Source organism: Primulina huaijiensis, chromosome 4, assembly GCF_012295235.1.
Source record: "Primulina huaijiensis isolate GDHJ02 chromosome 4, ASM1229523v2, whole genome shotgun sequence".
Lineage (NCBI taxonomy): Eukaryota > Viridiplantae > Streptophyta > Magnoliopsida > Lamiales > Gesneriaceae > Primulina > Primulina huaijiensis.
Genome location: NC_133309.1, coordinates 2,774,015 through 2,791,386, shown reverse-complemented (window position 1 = coordinate 2,791,386; position 17,372 = coordinate 2,774,015). Strand labels below are relative to the sequence as shown.

Below are 17,372 nucleotides of genomic sequence, written 5' to 3'. Positions count from 1 at the left end.
GCCTCAATGAGTATGTCGGCGTTCATGAAAAAATGGTGATTGTGATATCCTTATCTCACGTTAATTGAAAACGAAAGTTCAAAATACTTTATAAGAGCTTGTAATAAAAACCTATGATAAATTGAGTTAATCATTTTCGTTTTGTAAAACGAAGAATATGGATAGTAATATAGATGAGAGGATATTGTACAATCGTGTAAATACTGTTTCCATACATACTTAGATCTATATATAGAAAGTGAGGTTAGACAAGAATTTATAATTTATGCAGAATATTCAAATCAATTGAATTTTTATGGTATCGAAATGGGTTTTCAGTTTCAATTTTCATTTCTTATTTTAATTTTTTTATTTATTTACGAATTTGACTAATTATCAATAATTTGACGTACCATTTTAAAACTTACTCAAAAAAGGCAGATTTAACTTAAAATTCATTCAAAATTTAATTTTATAGAGTTATTTATTTGCTCACTAGGGAAGTTTTGATGGAGTGGGAGAGGAAGAAAGCCTACGGCTGGGCGATTGTGGCTGGACTCAACGCTGCTCTATCAGCCATTGCCGCTAAGATCTTTGCGGCGCAGGTGATTGATTCATTTCTGAAACAAAAATCGATACGAATCATCGGATATTAGATGTGTTGTTGGAACCTGGATTTAAGTATATTTGGTTTCAATTTTAGCTGGGCGTGGCTTGAATTGGCGCCCATCATCGTTTTGATTAATCTCAATTTGAGACCTTTATATGTTTCTGGATTTATTCTTCGAATTCAATTGTGTTAGTTTGGAATTTTCGTGTTGACACTTGGATTTATTTAGTATCGTGTGTGCTTATTATTATTCTTCATGTCATGCATATTCGTCCTCTTAGTTGAAGTGAAATTGGTGCCAAACTAGTTGAGTTTGCGCTTCTACTGATCGAATTTCGTAATTTTTGGAATGCAAGTTTAGGATTTAATGAGATTGTTTGCATAGCTAGTCGGTATTTCTGATTCATTCAGCTCAAACGGAAACCATCTCAAATAGTTAGCATATATTTTCGGTTACACTTTTGAGATAGTTGTATATAAATTTTTGAAAGGTATCATGAGAAAATTAGGCCCAAGCAGGTATTAAATGTGTCTCGAACTCACACCCAAATTCTAGAAAATCACTTCACGCTGGGACGTTAACTCAATTTGTATCTAACCTGGAATCTAGATTCTTCTGGTGTGTGTGGTAGAAATTAAATCGGACGGATCATTCCGAGAAGCATTTTTTTTAATTTGGTATCTTACTTGTATCATGCTCTTGTGTGCTTTCTTGAGTATATGCCTATATAGATGGGTAATTGTGTGCTTTTATGCATTATTGCCTTTCCCTTCTTTATAGGAATTCTGTAATTTTGGCTTCCATTTACTATTTATTATATGTATAATGTGTAATGTGAGAGCAGAATTGGGTACCGAGAGTATTAAGATTTTTTTAATAGCAGTAGTTTTTCTCTGCAGGTTTAGCTGATTCATCAGAGTCCGAGATGATATTTTGTTGAACGAGTGTGTTTTTATTGGAATCCTAGATATTTTGTTGAGTGCATAATTATTAACGTCGGTTATTTCCAACTCTATGTAATACTTTTAGATGCCAAGTGAAGAAGCGTGGTTTCTTTTTAGAATTTTGTGAAGTGGGTGCCAATATTCTTTGTTTATTTCCTCGGATGCTTGACCCTAGCATAGGCAAGAAAAGTAAAGATTTGATCTTTGATGAATAAGAGTGAAATGTCTAGTAACAATTCAATATTTGTTTGAATAATTCTATATTCATAAGTACCTATAAGCGTCTGGTCACACCAAAAAAATACTCTTAGGCTGTGTTTGGATGGAATAATTTCATTCGAGAATTGGATTTTGAAGAACAGATTTGAATTAACTTCACAGTCAGGAATTCAGAAAAAACTTGATTTGATTAAAAAATGAAAAAAAAAAAAAAAAAAAAAAAAAAAAAAAAGAAGAAGAAGTTGGGGGATTAAAATACATGAATTTGAAATTACCCAAACTATTTGAGTAAATTTGTTTGAAGAATTTAAAATCCAAATCATTCTTTTCAAATGCAAACTTAAACATGCTTTAGATTCATTTGAGAGATACTCTATTGTGGTTGGGTCTCTCTTACACACTTCATTGCATATCGGCAGATTAAGTATGCCTTGGTGGTATTTTTCAGTGTTTTGATGTGGGGATCTTGGGTTAATAGCACAAAGTCACTTTCATCTTTACAAGCTACAGTAACAAACTTCGCGACAAACTTTGTCTTTTCTGGATTGGCTGGATTCTTTCTCTTTGGGGAGACACTACAAGTTAAGGTAATTTTACCCATTTATGTGATGCTCATGAAGCTTGTAACTTTGTCTGCAATCTATAAATAGTTGAAAAGTTCTTGGAACTTTTGCATTTTGTGTTCTTCAAGTTTATAGCCCTCTGCTTTCCCACGTATCCTTTTTAGCATATGGTGTTAGGTAACTTTAGAAACATATTATTTATTCAAAAGCTCAAACTCGTAGTTGGTGGCCCAACAATGATTTTAATATTTTGATCCGGTCCTCTTGACATACAAATCAGAGGTCGAAGAATATATGTTCGGGATTAATATTTAAGATGTACACGTGAACATTGGTTAGACTAGGCAACAAAGGCACTCAAATTAAATTAATAAAATACGATGGGATTTTGGCACCAAGAATTTTATAGTTCTAAACTCCTGCTTTGATACCAAGCTATAAATCGTTTTTCCCAAAATGTTGGACACTTGGGAGGCGACCCAACTGTTTTTTTTTTTGGTGAGTGTACATTGTACCGAACAGTTGTTTATTCTTTTTCATTTAATTTCCTGATCTGTTAGCTTAGATACATGGGAATTATTCTCAATCAATTTGGGGATTCTTAATTAGTCTTAGTTTATGTTCTATGTTCTTTAACATATAATGCTTTAACATATAATAATAAGCTTTCGCTCAAGGAATAATATTCCAGCAAGTGTTGTTCTGTCAGTTCTTTGACTCAAAACTAACATTCATGCTTTGCTACTGCAGCAGCAATGAATTCTGGCATAGCCAACCAGTTTCAGAAAACCATACTCTTCCAATTACAGTATTACACAACAAAACCCAATGGATCAAATTATCTAGTCTTCCCAATCATATGTATCGATGATGTTGGAGGGAAGGGAAATTTTTTTAACATATCTGGTGCTAATCCAACACTAGCAACAAATTCTGTTGAGTGAATTATATTGTGATGGCTTGGTCAATAAATTTGAAGGAGAACAGCATTGGGCGAAGTCACTTCTTTTGCTAAACAGAGAAAGAGACATGAGATGTGGGTTAAGAATTTTTTCTGATTCAAAAAACACCACCGATTGTCTTCATATTCGCTCGAAGCTTCATAATTCAAGGCGAGGATCTATGAGAGTAACTGAATAGTATGACACTCTTGATGGAATTATGACAGCAGATAAATTCATTTTATGATCACGATTGGTATTGTAAAATTTATATTTTTATTTTTCACATGCATATTTGGGACACGATTCGGTAAACGGTGAATACAAATCATGGAAGCTTTGAAAACTACTAGGTGGCATTCAATCAGGAGATGGTTTCTTTTAGTATGAACATAGAACTGGTGTTGTTTGAAACTTCACGTAATTAGAATTGGATGTGCCTCTCAGCCCCCCAAAGACTGTGGTGCTTTGTCGTCTCACAGTAGTTTAGATGAAGAGACAACCAAATGGAACCTAGTTTTGAGCCGTTTCAAGTTGTTCCAATATATCATCTATTTGATCATACCCATTAGATCTAGATGTTTGAAGTTTCAGGCAGAAAAGTCTCTCGGTCGGAAAAATAGTGCAAACTGTTCAACTCCTAACCTTGTTGCAATCCTTGTTTAGTTACTTCATTCTTGGAATATGTTTGAGTTGTAAACAACTAACCAATGTGGTTAATCGGTTTTGAACATCCAAATGTGTTTTGCAGTGGTTTGCAGGAGCTGCATTAATCGTGATTGGTGTCGTAGTGCTTAGCAAGTCGAGCATCACGAAGGAGAAACATGCTTGAGTGAGATATGTACTCCACCAGATTGCTGAAAAGTTGCCATCTTTTCGATCTGGTGTCGAAACCAGTGAAAGTTTCTCACTTTTAGAGCTTTTACCCGTTGTTAACCATGTTCGACGTGCAAAGACGTTTTTCGTTTGCCTTTATTTAGCTCTATTCATTCATGTCAAAAAGTTACAAAACTACCATAGTTTATTAAATNTTTACGCTAAATTTACTTGTATATTTAATTATATTAAATTAATTAATAATTAAAATAACTAATTAATTTATTGAAGTATATTCCACTTAATTTAAACAATTAATTCTATTAATTTATTTAAGTTTAATACTCAACTTAATATAATAATAAATTTCCATATTAATCAAGTAATAAATTACTAATTTCTATTAATTAATTATTAAAATAAATTTCACAATTAAATAAATTAAAAATTAATGAGATGTGTTATCTTGCTATATAAGTGACTTCTTGTTTATCGTTGCCTATTAAAAGAATAAATAGTGAAACAAAGTACACAAGAAATCATGATTTTAAGAGGTTCAGTCAAAAGAACTACGTCTACGGGACCATATCCATGTATCGAATCCACTAAATATAAAGTGTTAACATACAAGGACTTGTTCAAAACATCAAATAAAGCATTTATCAAACTTTCAAACTTACTCTCCTTTTGTGTGTAAACAAATAAAGGAACACACCATCAATTTGAATATCAACGACTTTATTGCATTTGAGAAATATGTGCTACACAATTTGAAACTCAACAGTGGACGTTCTTGAAGCTTTAGAAGTTCGAAGGTTAAATTTCACAAGAGTTGTTTTTGGAAGTTCGAAGGTTAAAATACTTTTACGTCTCCTCTTCCTCTGTTTCCAGAAGGGGTTCACTAAAAGAATTTGATGTTTTCAGCTTCTGTAAACACCCACTTCAGTAGGAGTTAAACAATGCTTGTTGAAACTCTTAGTATCAACTTCACAAGACTTATGCAATGAAATATGAACAAAAAGACTGTTTCTGTCATTTACAATTACTTACTCTAAAAAGATGAATACTGAAGTTGTAATGAGTTCAAGGTAGCGCAATTTGATCTCGGAAAAAAATCTGATAGAACTTTGAAATGTATATTTTTTCTGAGTAGTTCAGTAGAGCTTTTGAGTAGAAAAAATGATCGTGTAAATAAGTATTCATTTGAATTACAAGTTGATACATTTATATATGATCTTTGATGTTTAGGTCTCAATGACTGTAAGTGAATCATGTCAAAACCATAAATGTAATCTTGCAATTTGTCATATGACAATAGTTGTAATCCGAAAATAGTATGTGACTATCAATGCTTGACACAGACTCTTTAGAATAAATTCTTTAAATAAGGTACTGAACATTTCTTGATTGTTTGATTTATTGAATTAATACTTCATTAAATAATGTATCAAATCTTATATCATAAATTACTTTTGACACATAAATATAGATAATAAAATTTAATGAATAACCTATATGTAGTTTTGACAAAAAAATGAGTTTAATATAATAAAACATAAATATTTAGCAGGGTGGACTAACATAAATATAGATAATAAAATTTTTTTGACAAGATAAAACATTTAAAAATATAATAATATTTTAATCAATAACCTATATGTAGTTTTGACAAAAAAAAATGAGTTAAGCAATTCAAAAGATGCATTAAAAAAAAATCCTAAAAGCGTATAACCAAAATAGAATTACTAGTAGCTTAATATATATATATATATTATCTTCGTTTTAAATAAAATTAATAAATAATCATCAAATAACGAGAAAAACAACAAAAAGAACGTATTAAAATAAAAATACATCAACAAATACCTTTAAGCGTGAATTGACATATAAAAAATACCAGATTTTAATAAAATTTGCTCATAAATCACAAATAATTTTGATGTGTAGTATACTTTTGTGGAATCTCAAATCTTATGTCCTATCACATACTCTCCGGGTTTCGAAAAATCTACTGTAAACTTACTTAGGGATGACAACGAGACATGTTTTACCAAATTCGATAACTGTCCTGCCTCACTTTAGACCCGTTTCAAAAATTCGACATGTTCAATCCGGGTTAGACTTGGACCCGTTAAACCCGCTGAAAATTTTATACTTTATAAATTAAAATTTAGTCAATATACAATAAAAAAAACTTGTAAAAATTAATAAATCATTACATTAAGTTTCCAACTTTATGTATTTCTATCTATATCTACACATTATTTTATATAATAACTATGTTCTTGTACTTTTTATGATATTGGCTACTAAAATAGAATTAATTTCCATTAAATATATGTAAAATTCGATTACTTATATCTGACATCAAAATATCAAATTTGAAACTGAAGACTTAATTATAACAAATCTCCGAATTATAAAAAAGTCATACTTTCCATGATTTTCTTATATTATAACTTCTGTACCAATTCGATCTATTTGAAATGGATCGACTGGTTTCGATTACATCCCGATCCCTACTTTTAGATTTGATCTAGACTAGAGTTAGCTAATCTTATTTAAAAAATAATAATAATAATAATACCAACAATATAAATAAGGATAATTATTGTAATGGTAATAGAAAAAAGACAGTGTGCTTGTGTGGCTACAGTACAAGTGCTCTCTTTCAACGACTATTCTTACATCACGGATATTGCATTTCTTGCAACCTTTTTGATCTAGGGTTTTGACCCTTCTATCTCACTGATTTATCCACTCTCCGATCTTCTTACCGAGTGAGCTTTCCGTTTCTTGTCCATCTCTTCGGAAATGTTTTCTTGATCGGTTATATATGTTAATTTGGGTTGTAATTGCCGTCTTAAAGAACTTGATTTTGGGTCTTTTGTTTTCTATTTTTAGTTGTTTTTGTGGGGATTTTTCTATTGTTGATTTGTGGTTGACCTTGAGTTTGCGTTTGTTGAAATGTAGATTTTTGGTGATGCGGGTCGGAATTAAATTTACTGGATTTGGTTTGTTTAATTTAGGTCATGCATGTTGTACAAAGTTGATTTCTTGTGTGGAAGTGAGATAATTTGGATTTCTGTTTCGATGTTTAGCGGAATTTGATGCTGGATTCGTTTGATAAGGTTGATATATGCTGAAAGATTTGAACTTTGTGGTTGATGTACAATAGCTAGTTGCGTTCTTGGTTGGGTATTTGGGTATTTCCAATTTGCAGGTTTGAAAATTTTCTTGGTGTACATTTACCCGCGAATGGTTCTGTTTTATGTGAGTGAACTGAAAATTTATCTACTAAAAAAACTAAAGAGATAAAAATAAGGTAAAATTAGAAGAATGGTGCATGTTGAACTTATGCAGTTGGATTTTCTGTAAAATAAAAGGGTCTTTTAATATGCTGAGGGAAGAATCTAGTTGGGGCGACTGATCGGTGGAGCCATGAACTAGATAGAAGGGGGTGAAACAAAAAAGTTTATTTATTTATTATTATTATTTTTTTGGAGGTTGGTGTTGGAGTCACAATTCGGGGGGTGTCGGAGTCACAATTTGATAGAAAATGTGTTTGCTGGAAAGATACAGATACCATTCGAAAACGTCCCTGGGCCATTGTGTAAATACTAGCACTGCAGTTGATAGACGATCATAATTCATTAAATTCTGGAGTGTAGTGTAGACCCAGTAAGGTGCTGGAATACCTTTTTTCAATGAGGATTACTGTCTTGCTGTTCGGTACAAGGGTGTCACTCGCCAGTGGTGAACTTTCTCCTCATGCTAGATGGTTTTATAAGAGTGATACTTGTAAGTTGATTTATCTGTGTTGCATGTATATTTAATGGCTTTTTAACCAGTTAACTGTTTAATAATTGTGCATTTTGTAGAAACGCTACTGTACATGATTTCCTGTCATATGGTGTCTTAAGTTCTTTGAAATATATTACATCCAAAATCTAACATCTATATTGTACATCGAAAACTTCTTTCAGCATAAATATGAAATTTTTTGGAGAACTAGAGTTAAACTTTGATTTATTTTTATCACATTATTGCATGGTGTCCCGACTTTATAGCTTTGAGTCGAGGAACTTTCCTTCATATCTCCACTTGGAGCTGTTTCTCCTTTGTATACATTATGTGATGCAAATCGTTCCATTGCTGCTACGTAATTATAGTTAATGCTTTATAATAACTGGTTTTGTAAGCTCTTGTTATAACATATCGATTCACTTTTACTTGGATGATGTGTCCACTGTGGATATGGGCGCCTAATTCTGGCATTTCTTCTGGGAAATAATAAACTTTTCAGCTTAAGTCTACTCAAGTGCTTACTTTCCTTGTTCTTCCAATGAAGCAAACCCGTCATTTTCATCCATGTGTCCTTTCTCTGGTTCTAGTCATTCGCTTAAACAAAGCACACTCTTACTTGAGATGGTCTTTTTTGTAAAATTTCGCGGTAAGCATGGACGTGGTAACTCTATTTTGACAAAGTATCAATCTTACTTGGGTCTATTAGCTTCCTGCATAATAATTTTATCCTTCGGTTGTTGACCATAATAGTACCTTAATACCATCGAGTTGCATTTATGGTGTACTGCTTTTACTGGATTAAATCTTATGATAGTAGTATAGTACTCATCTTTGCTGAAAAACTCATCTAAATATGACCACTCTTGCTTATTTTGGCTTTTCGGTAAAACTATATATATGCTATCTGAAAAGTCGAGCTAATCATTGTGAAAATTATTCCATGTAAAATTGGGTTAGAGTTCTTACTTTTGATTGTATAGTTTTGCTTTCCTTCATGTTACATGCTGTGATAGGTTGCTAGATAACCCTTATGCAAGTTTGAAGCTTCCCTTTGGATATTAGATGGATGACAGTGGGCATCGTGAAAATGGGAGGAACAAGCCTTCTCAGGGTCAGGTAGCTAGTTCTAAGACACATTTAATGGCATCTCCGTTTAAGTTTTTCATCTGGTTTGATCATATGATGGAGATTTTGGATGTCAAAGGTCGTCTTCCAATCGGTGTTTCGTGATATCTTTTTGTTTCAGTGGTTGATGCAGCATCAGCCATCGATGAAACAAATAATGGCGATGATTACTGAAAGAGATGCCGCCATTCAAGAACGTAACCTGGCCCTTTCCGAAAAGAAGGCCGCCTTAACAGAAAGAGACATGGCTATTTTACAGCGAGATTCAGCAATAGCAGAACGGAACAATGCCATAATCGAGAGAGACAACGCGATCGCCGCTCTCCAATACCGAGAAAATGCTATGAACAATGGCAACTTATCTCCATGCCCTCCAGGATGCCAAATTGCACGAGAAATAAAACATGTGCACCATTCTCAGCAACAAGTACATCATCCTCAGCAACTCATACCCCACCAAGCTCCATACAATACAAGGGATTCACATGTGACAACAGATACCATTCCATTGTCACCAGTTGCTCTCGAGCCGGCAAAAACCCGCCGTACAAAACGTCCTAAGGAGGCAAAACCAGCTACCCCGGCCAAGAAAACTTCAAAATCTTTTGAAAGGGTTAAAACGGAAGGTGAGGACCTTAATAGAACCATTTTTTCAAATCCTGAGGAATGGAATGGCCAGCTCGGTGTGGGTCGTGGCAGTGACGATCTTAACAGGCAGCTAGCTTCATCGAAGCCCGATTGGAAGGATCAGGGTCTGGGATTGAACCAGGTTGCTTTTGACGAATCAACCATGCCGGTTCCTGTCTGTTCTTGCACTGGGGTTTTAAGGCCGTGCTACAAGTGGGGTAATGGAGGTTGGCAATCTTCATGCTGCACCACGAATTTGTCGATGTATCCTCTCCCAGCTGTGCCAAACAAGAGACATGCTCGAGTTGGTGGTCGAAAAATGAGTGGCAGCGCGTTCACGAAGCTGCTCAGCCGGCTTGCTGCCGAAGGCCACGATATGTCCAATCCGGTTGATCTCAAAGACAATTGGGCCAAGCATGGGACGAATCGCTACATTACCATCAAATAAGAATTAGCGGAATCTTGCCTACAAGTGCATCAGCGTGCTAGTAGGATGCTGAAGAAGGATGAAGCTAGCTGTTACCTGAGGTAGCCGGTCTAACTACCGGACGTTATCACTTCCAGCCATTTTCATTCAAAAGCCGATGGTGTCTTCAGTATTTTTGTCGTATGCATGAACTTAGATGGAGGGGAACTTAGTAATTGTAGAATATGTGTGAGCATAAAACAGAAGAAAAATCTGCCATCTTCTGCATGTAACCTATGATGTAAATTATAAAGCATCTCTTATTGTATGTCTTCAGCATATGTATCTACATTAATTAATAATGTAGATGAGTGAAATGATGATTGAGCCTGGCCGAAGCCAAACCTCTTGTATATGTGTAGTATTTATAAAAGTCTTTGAAGTAAACGTGTGATACGACATAGGGTGCATCACCTACAAACCAAATGACATCACCTTTTGTGATTTTTTTTTATAAAACGTCTTTAAACATCATTTTATATACATGTTTTGTGATTTTTATTGATGCAGTTGTTTGAACAAATTATTGCGTGTGTTGGGAACGATGTGTTCCAAAACGTGATTGAAACTTGTAGAAAATCTAAGTTCTTGTTCAGAGATTGTACTCCTTAGTTTGATCGTATGTTATAATCTCTATGTTACACAAAGATTATAATTCACTATCCTCTTATTTCCCTACATTTTTTAAAAACGGTACATGCACCGCCCCAACTTTAGAAAATTGAGACGCGCATGTGTATCTTCTTTTAACTCTCGAGCTCCCGATAAACTCATTGATAATATGAGAAATACTTATAAATAACAGTGATTGAGGTCCCTAAGCACACACCTCATAATAACAAAAATACACCATCTACAGAGCGTTGGAGTGCTTATAATGCTTCAATCGAAGGAAAATCGAAAACTTACAATTTATTCGATAGCCGGATGTAACGCTCGATCCGCTCCCGCATATTGTTTATCATGTCCATAGTTGCGTAGAAACATGATTTTGTTGAAAAAACTCTAACAAATTAAGAATGAAAAACATAAGAGTTTGTATGCGAAAAGAAATAGCAGACTGGAAATCATGCACCAGATTTACGTGATTCAATTCTTCGAGAATCTACATCCACAAGGAAATCATGCACCAGATTTATGTGATTCAATTCGAGAGAATCTACATCCACGACGGCCTCAAGAAAAATCCACTAGGATAGAATTGAATACAGCTACAATACACTCTTTTGACTCGTGTATTTATACATTTCAGAAGTTTCCCTTAACCAACTCTACATATATACACAACTCTATTTAATCCAAATAAAGTAAGTTGCTTCTGTATTCAATCAAAGTGCCTTTTATATCCAATAATAGGACCAATATCCAAAATATCTCCACCTTGTTTCGATTCCTGCCTTTTTAGTTTCTTGTTTAAACTTGTTGGCTGCATCAGAGCCTTATGGCTAAGGCTCCCCTACTTTAACAAAGTTTAGATTGTTTCTAAACTTGAAAGCCTGTAGGCTTTTGGTTAACACATCTGCTGGATTGTCTTCAGATGTCACTTTTTCGACTTCAATAGTTCCATTTGCTATGACTTCTCGAATAAAGTGCAGCTTTACGTCGGATGTGTTTCGATCTCTTGTGATATACTAGATTCTTCACTAGATGCATGACACTTTGTTTCAGACTTCTTGAAGGGTAAATCTTTCTAATTCAATGAAACATCTCGACTAATAATGCATTTTTCATTCCCTGGTTCTATGCACCACAACCTATATCCTTTAACCTCATCTGGATATCCCAAAAAAATGCATCTCTTAGCTCTTGGCAGCAGCTTATCTTGTCTGAAATGAGCAAAGACTATGCATCCAAAAGTTCTCAAGTTCAAAAAATCTGCCGGACGTCCACTCTACATCTCTCGCGGAGTTCTAAATTCAAGGGCTGTTTAAGGTGATCTTACTGTTGAGACGGCCTCTGCCCAAAAGACGGGTGGTAATCCTGCACTTGACAACATGCACCTCACCTTCTCTAGAACTGTTCTATTCATTGTCATGTATTTGTACATTCCAGAAGTTGTTGGTTTTATTAACTTTCCTTAACCAAACTCTACATATATATACAACTTTATCTTAAGAAATTAAAATATAAAATAAATAAGATATAATGAGTTAGTCTGGTTGAATATCTATAATTTCATATAAAAGCTAACCATTTATCATAATGGCATACGTAGCCGCTATTGGATGCAATTGAGTTAAACTACTAGTTAATAGTTCGGTCGAAACTTGGCTCGAGCTTGATTTTACGGAGGGTTTGAGTAGCTTGTTCTTCATTCGAGTCGAGTTCGAGTTTTGATTGTTTCTACTAGAATGACTCGCAAATTACTCAAGTAACTATATATTAATATTATTAATTTTAGAGAATACATAATTAAGGTAATTTTTGTCTATATGGATAAAATTTAAACTCTAAAATTATGTTAAAACATTTTCAAAATTTTCGAGTACATGTTCGAATAACTCGATATTTGCACGAGTCCAGCTCGAACTTGAAATTAAATACTCCATCGAGTGTGAGTCGAGTGTATGATTTAAATAATTCTTTTCGAGCTGGACTCGGCTCATATAACCACTTTGTAGCTCTAATTTATAAACTTAATTTATGGATCATAAAATGATTTTTTAAAAAGAAAATCATTGTAATAAAATAATGGTCCGATTTATTTATGTTTCTCTAGCCCTTTGTCATCCGGGCTTAAACCCTAATTAAAGCCCCTTCTCCTTGGAACTTCCACTCGAATCGATTGCTTCGATTCGTTCAAATCCCTTCATTGTTTCCCTGTTTTTATGTTTTTTTGGAGGAAAGTGATTGATAGGTACAAGTATAATCATGACGGAGTACAGTCGCCAGCGTGATTTCATGTTCTGCGAATTTTGCGGGACAATGCTCAATTTCAACTCACCCAAGTATGCACGATGTTCGTCGTGCAAATTCAAGAAGCGCCTCAAAGGTTATTTTATTTTATTTTATTACCGATGATTTAATTCAGTGATACCTTGCTTTGATGTATATTTTCTCTAGGAGATGCTCAAATCTACTTGAAAATCACGTAAATAAATCAAAATATTGGGAATGTATCCATCAGTTTCTTGTAATTACGTACTACTGTTGTAAGATCGATTCGAAGTTTGACTGAAAAGTATTGATCTTGTTATATTTTCTATGGATGCTTAATTTTGCCTTGGTGTTTCTTGTAAAATCTTGTGAGCTTGCTGTGATACACATGGAAAAAGTGGTTTTGACCCTTACATTGTAGCATTTTAGGGTTGCCCATTAAATGCAATTGGCTCATCTACTGTGCATAATAGTTTGAAGTAGAGAAGGAAGTAGCTATCAATTTTTGCCGTAGAATTTTATTTGGATCAATCTTTACTATGAATTTTAAAAAATTATTGATACGGTATTCAAGTCCAGTTTGGTTGCAGCAGAAAGTTGATTTATTACTGGACCACAAAGATCTGATTAGATTATTAATTACTCTATAGCGGGGCATATGCTGCAATAATAGGATTAGTTTTAGGATTTGTATTTGGTTGGTTCATTCACAAAAATATTTTTTCCTGTTGATTTATTTAAGATTTTGTCTTTTTATTCCATTGATCAGATCTCGCTAGAAAAGTGATACGGTACACCATTAGTGCCGAGGTATGTCCTATTGTGTTTATGGCAATTGTTCTTTCACTAGGTATGATATAATGTTTATTTGGCTAGGATCAAAGTTGGTTTCACAACTACTACTCACATGACAAAATTCATACACCATTTGATAGGAAAACGATTCTCTTAGTTATGCGCTAATTCTTCAGTTCTTATCTCAGCATCATGTTATTATATTTGTAGGATATGAGGAGGGAGCTGAGAATATCTTCATTGGACGATATTGAAGAAGAATATCTTCGCGCAAGTCAGGTTTTTGAAGCGTTTTATTTACAGAAAATTTAACATTTTGGGTTTGCAGTTTACACAATATGTCTGGACATCGCAACGATTTCCCACCTCCTCCACCGCCTGATGACAGGATTGAGCTCACCATAAGGTATGGGATGTAAGTAATTTTTTTTAAAACTTAAAGTAATTGTTTGAAAATATTTCGTTCTAATTATTGAATACTTTTAGAAAAAATATTACAACGACATGTTTTCCTGGTTATAGATTTTTCCCTCATAATTGCTGTGTCTCGAGATACATATCGGCTCAGTTCTCACTGCAGACATGTGATCCCGGCTGGTCATGGAGGTATGTTACACCTGAGCAGCGGCAGTGGTACTGGGAACAGTTCTGTGTAAGTCTTTATTAAAACAATTAATTTTTAAAATAAAATGATTCAATTTTTATTAAACGATTAACTTACTGAAATAAAAATAATGCAGACGAGGTATACATGGACTGCTGACATTGATGCTCAGGTACGGGACTTGTGGTTCAGTACCACTGCCACCCTATACCACCAGACCATTCACGGCTGGAGGACCAGTGACCATCATCCACAGACGGTCACGCCTGAGAGATGGGCTGCTTGGACTGCTGCCTGGCAGCAGCAAGATTGGCAGGACAGAGCCGAGAAGAACAAAGACAATAGGAACAGCGAGCCTGCAGGTGAAGGTACAGGGACGACGAAACACATTGCAGGTGCGAAGACGTACCGCGCTCACGGACAGGATCTGGTATTTATTCCAATTTAATACTTTTCAGTTGTACTTTAACATATATATATGTTTCTCATTAATTATAAATGTTAATGTTTTACAATTAATGAATTTATTTTAACGAGCACGACATGGCAGAGATCCAACGTCATGGGAGCTATACGTTCACACACATCGACATGACGATGGATCGTTCGTTGACACGCGATCCCGCCTGCTCCACGTAAGTTTATGAAATTTCGTTATTCACATTAACGTTACGTTAAGAAAAATCGATTTGATTCATTTTTCATCAACATCACAGGAGGAGATGGAGCGCTACATGGCTGAGTCGATGACTGCCGCAGATGATGGATCAGAGCCTGCTGTCCCCAGCCCACAGTCGATGAATAGCATGTTCAATACTTTGGTTGGGGAGAAGAAGAAGGGGAGGATGTACCGGTGTGGGTCGATGGCCAGCACCTTATATCCAGATGAGATGGCTCCGGGTCGACGTGGTGGGTCATCGGGTGTCAGTCAGTCGTCTGAGTCCCAGCAGATGGCAGACATGTGACATACTCTAGACTCATCGTTACGCCGTAACGATGAGCTTTGCGAGAGGATGCAGGCTACAGAGACGGAGAACGCCATGCTGAGAGATCGCATGGAGTCACTAGAGGAGCAGGTCCAAGCCCTAGTTGCAAGCATGTCACAGGGAGCTACTGCGCATACATCAGGCCGCACGCTACTTGGACCAGGCACTTTTCAAAGGGGTCGATCCCATGGCGCAACATTTGCTTCTTCATCTTGTAACGTACCGTACTTTTGAAATATTTTAAAATTTTCGGAAAAATAAAAATTTTCTTAAATCCCAATAAACTCTCAATTTGCATTCATAAATAAACTGTCCATCCAAAGGTATTTGCAACAAAAGACGGTGAATAAGGTTGCTAAAGGAAAATACTAGTTGAACATCATAAACCATAACGTGAAATCAGAGTAATAAAAATTTTCGTGTTTAAAATCTTAAAACACGGGCGGTCCTCGGGTTTAGCCTCCCGCTCAGTCCAAGCCGGCTCACTGGTCCTCACCCCTCGTCTCCACAAAGTCATCCTCACCTGCATTGATCAAGTCTAGTGAGTCTAAAGACTCAACATGTATAAACTTGAAGTAACAAGTATTACGTAATAAAACCACATGCAACTTTAAAATAGAGCGTATATACTTGAAACTTTAACATGCGTATAAAAGCTTGAAATTACATACATAACATAGACGTGCCATAACATGAAACTTTTCTTAAACATGCTTGCATACTTGTACATACTTGAACATACATAAACTTCATCATTTTGCGTAGAGGCATGTTTCTAAGCAAGTGACCCATACATAAATGCGCCTGATCAGACTAAACCACAGTACTGGGCTGACAGGGAAGATCCACTGCCACATACATGATATCCCCGTTCATAATTTAACGGGTGGATTGGTCCCTGGTCATACTTTATCGCTTTTCAATATTGATCTAAAGTCGTTCATAATTTAACGGGGTGGATTGGTCCCAATTTTGTTACAAAACATTTAGCATACCTAAAAAACTTACAAGTATTTTATTTGCACGTCGAACTTACTTACTTGCCGTTGAGGGATTCGTTGGATCTCTCTTGGGGCCACTGCTGCACATACTAACATGATTTCAAACACTTATTTTGCATAACTTAGACGTAGGTTGCTCGCTCTCACCACCGAATTAAATAAATAGCTTATGACATTCTAAATCACTCGAGACTTGACCTCGTTTAATCATCGTATTAAACCATGGCATAGAACCCCAAAACAAATCTCAAAGGGAAGCCTAAACTATTCCCAAACAGGAGGTACATGGACCCCGTGCCCAGGTCCGGCTCTGGGTCCGTGCAGGCTTTGGAAAGATACACCGAAAAGAAGGAAGGACACGGACCCCGTGCTAGGGTCCGTCTAGGGGTCCGTGTAGGTACTTCGGAAGAAACAAGGGCACGGACCCCGTGCCAGGGTCCTTGTAAGGGTCCGGTTAGCCTCGGATGAAATCAAACCTGCGGAAATTCTTATATTGTGCTTATTTCTCCCAACTCAACCGAATAGACTAAGAATCGATATCTCGAGACCCATCCTAGGACGCTAGGGTATTGACTCCAACCCGTGCCAACAGTCCAAACAACCCCAACATTGACAATCAACAACAACATCAACACAAATTCCAAAATTTGACACCATTATCTTCCTACTTCTTCTATTGTCTCCCAAGCCATCCCCTACTCGAAACGACACAACAAATGGTGCCTAAACACCTCTCACAACAAGTCTAAACTCAGTACTACTGGCCCCGCGATGCCCAACGAAGCCTGCAACTTAAACACTTCAGAAATACATCAATAGCATATATTTTCAGAAAACGCAGTTTGAGCAGTCCCACGAAAAACTATCATAACTTACTCATTTCTTATCCAAATATTTGGAATTTACTGTCAAATCGAAGGTATAAAAAATTTCTACGTTTTATATGTTGAAAGTTTTTCCAGAAAAGCGACCAAAATATCGCAGTATTTAAAAGAACAGTAAATTTTGAGT

General features: G+C 35.5%; 3 protein-coding genes across 7 annotated transcripts; all 3 read left to right on the top strand.

The window, feature by feature from the left end:
• Positions 1–425: 425 nt before the first annotated feature.
• Positions 426–4,236, top strand: LOC140975219 (uncharacterized). The gene is made up of 3 exons (XM_073438808.1): positions 426–584; positions 2,173–2,340; positions 4,009–4,236. The coding sequence occupies exons 1-3, from the start codon at positions 489–491 to the stop codon at positions 4,087–4,089; spliced, it is 345 nt and encodes a 114-aa protein (XP_073294909.1). The 5' UTR covers positions 426–488; the 3' UTR covers positions 4,090–4,236.
• Positions 4,237–6,707: 2,471 nt separating this feature from the next.
• On the top strand, positions 6,708–10,442 carry LOC140975217 (protein BASIC PENTACYSTEINE6). 4 transcript variants are annotated; one of them, XM_073438806.1, is made up of 3 exons: positions 6,708–6,853; positions 8,943–8,996; positions 9,127–10,442. In XM_073438806.1, the coding sequence occupies exons 2-3, from the start codon at positions 8,943–8,945 to the stop codon at positions 10,078–10,080; spliced, it is 1,008 nt and encodes a 335-aa protein (XP_073294907.1). In that variant the 5' UTR covers positions 6,708–6,853; the 3' UTR covers positions 10,081–10,442. The 4 variants fall into 4 exon arrangements, with proteins under 4 accessions (XP_073294907.1, XP_073294905.1, XP_073294904.1 ...); XM_073438804.1 differs by having other exon boundaries at positions 8,894–8,996; XM_073438803.1 differs by having other exon boundaries at positions 6,708–7,874.
• Positions 10,443–12,366: 1,924 nt separating this feature from the next.
• On the top strand, positions 12,367–15,590 carry LOC140975216 (uncharacterized). 2 transcript variants are annotated; one of them, XR_012174918.1, is made up of 6 exons: positions 12,367–13,090; positions 13,745–13,785; positions 13,981–14,185; positions 14,293–14,422; positions 14,511–15,009; positions 15,091–15,590. XR_012174918.1 is itself a non-coding variant. In XM_073438802.1 (6 exons), the coding sequence occupies exons 3-6, from the start codon at positions 14,109–14,111 to the stop codon at positions 15,337–15,339; spliced, it is 750 nt and encodes a 249-aa protein (XP_073294903.1). In that variant the 5' UTR covers positions 12,519–13,090; positions 13,745–13,785; positions 13,981–14,108; the 3' UTR covers positions 15,340–15,585. The 2 variants fall into 2 exon arrangements, 1 of the variants encoding a protein (XP_073294903.1); XM_073438802.1 differs by having other exon boundaries at positions 12,519–13,090; positions 14,511–14,804; positions 15,091–15,585.
• The last annotated feature ends 1,782 nt before the right edge of the window (positions 15,591–17,372 follow it).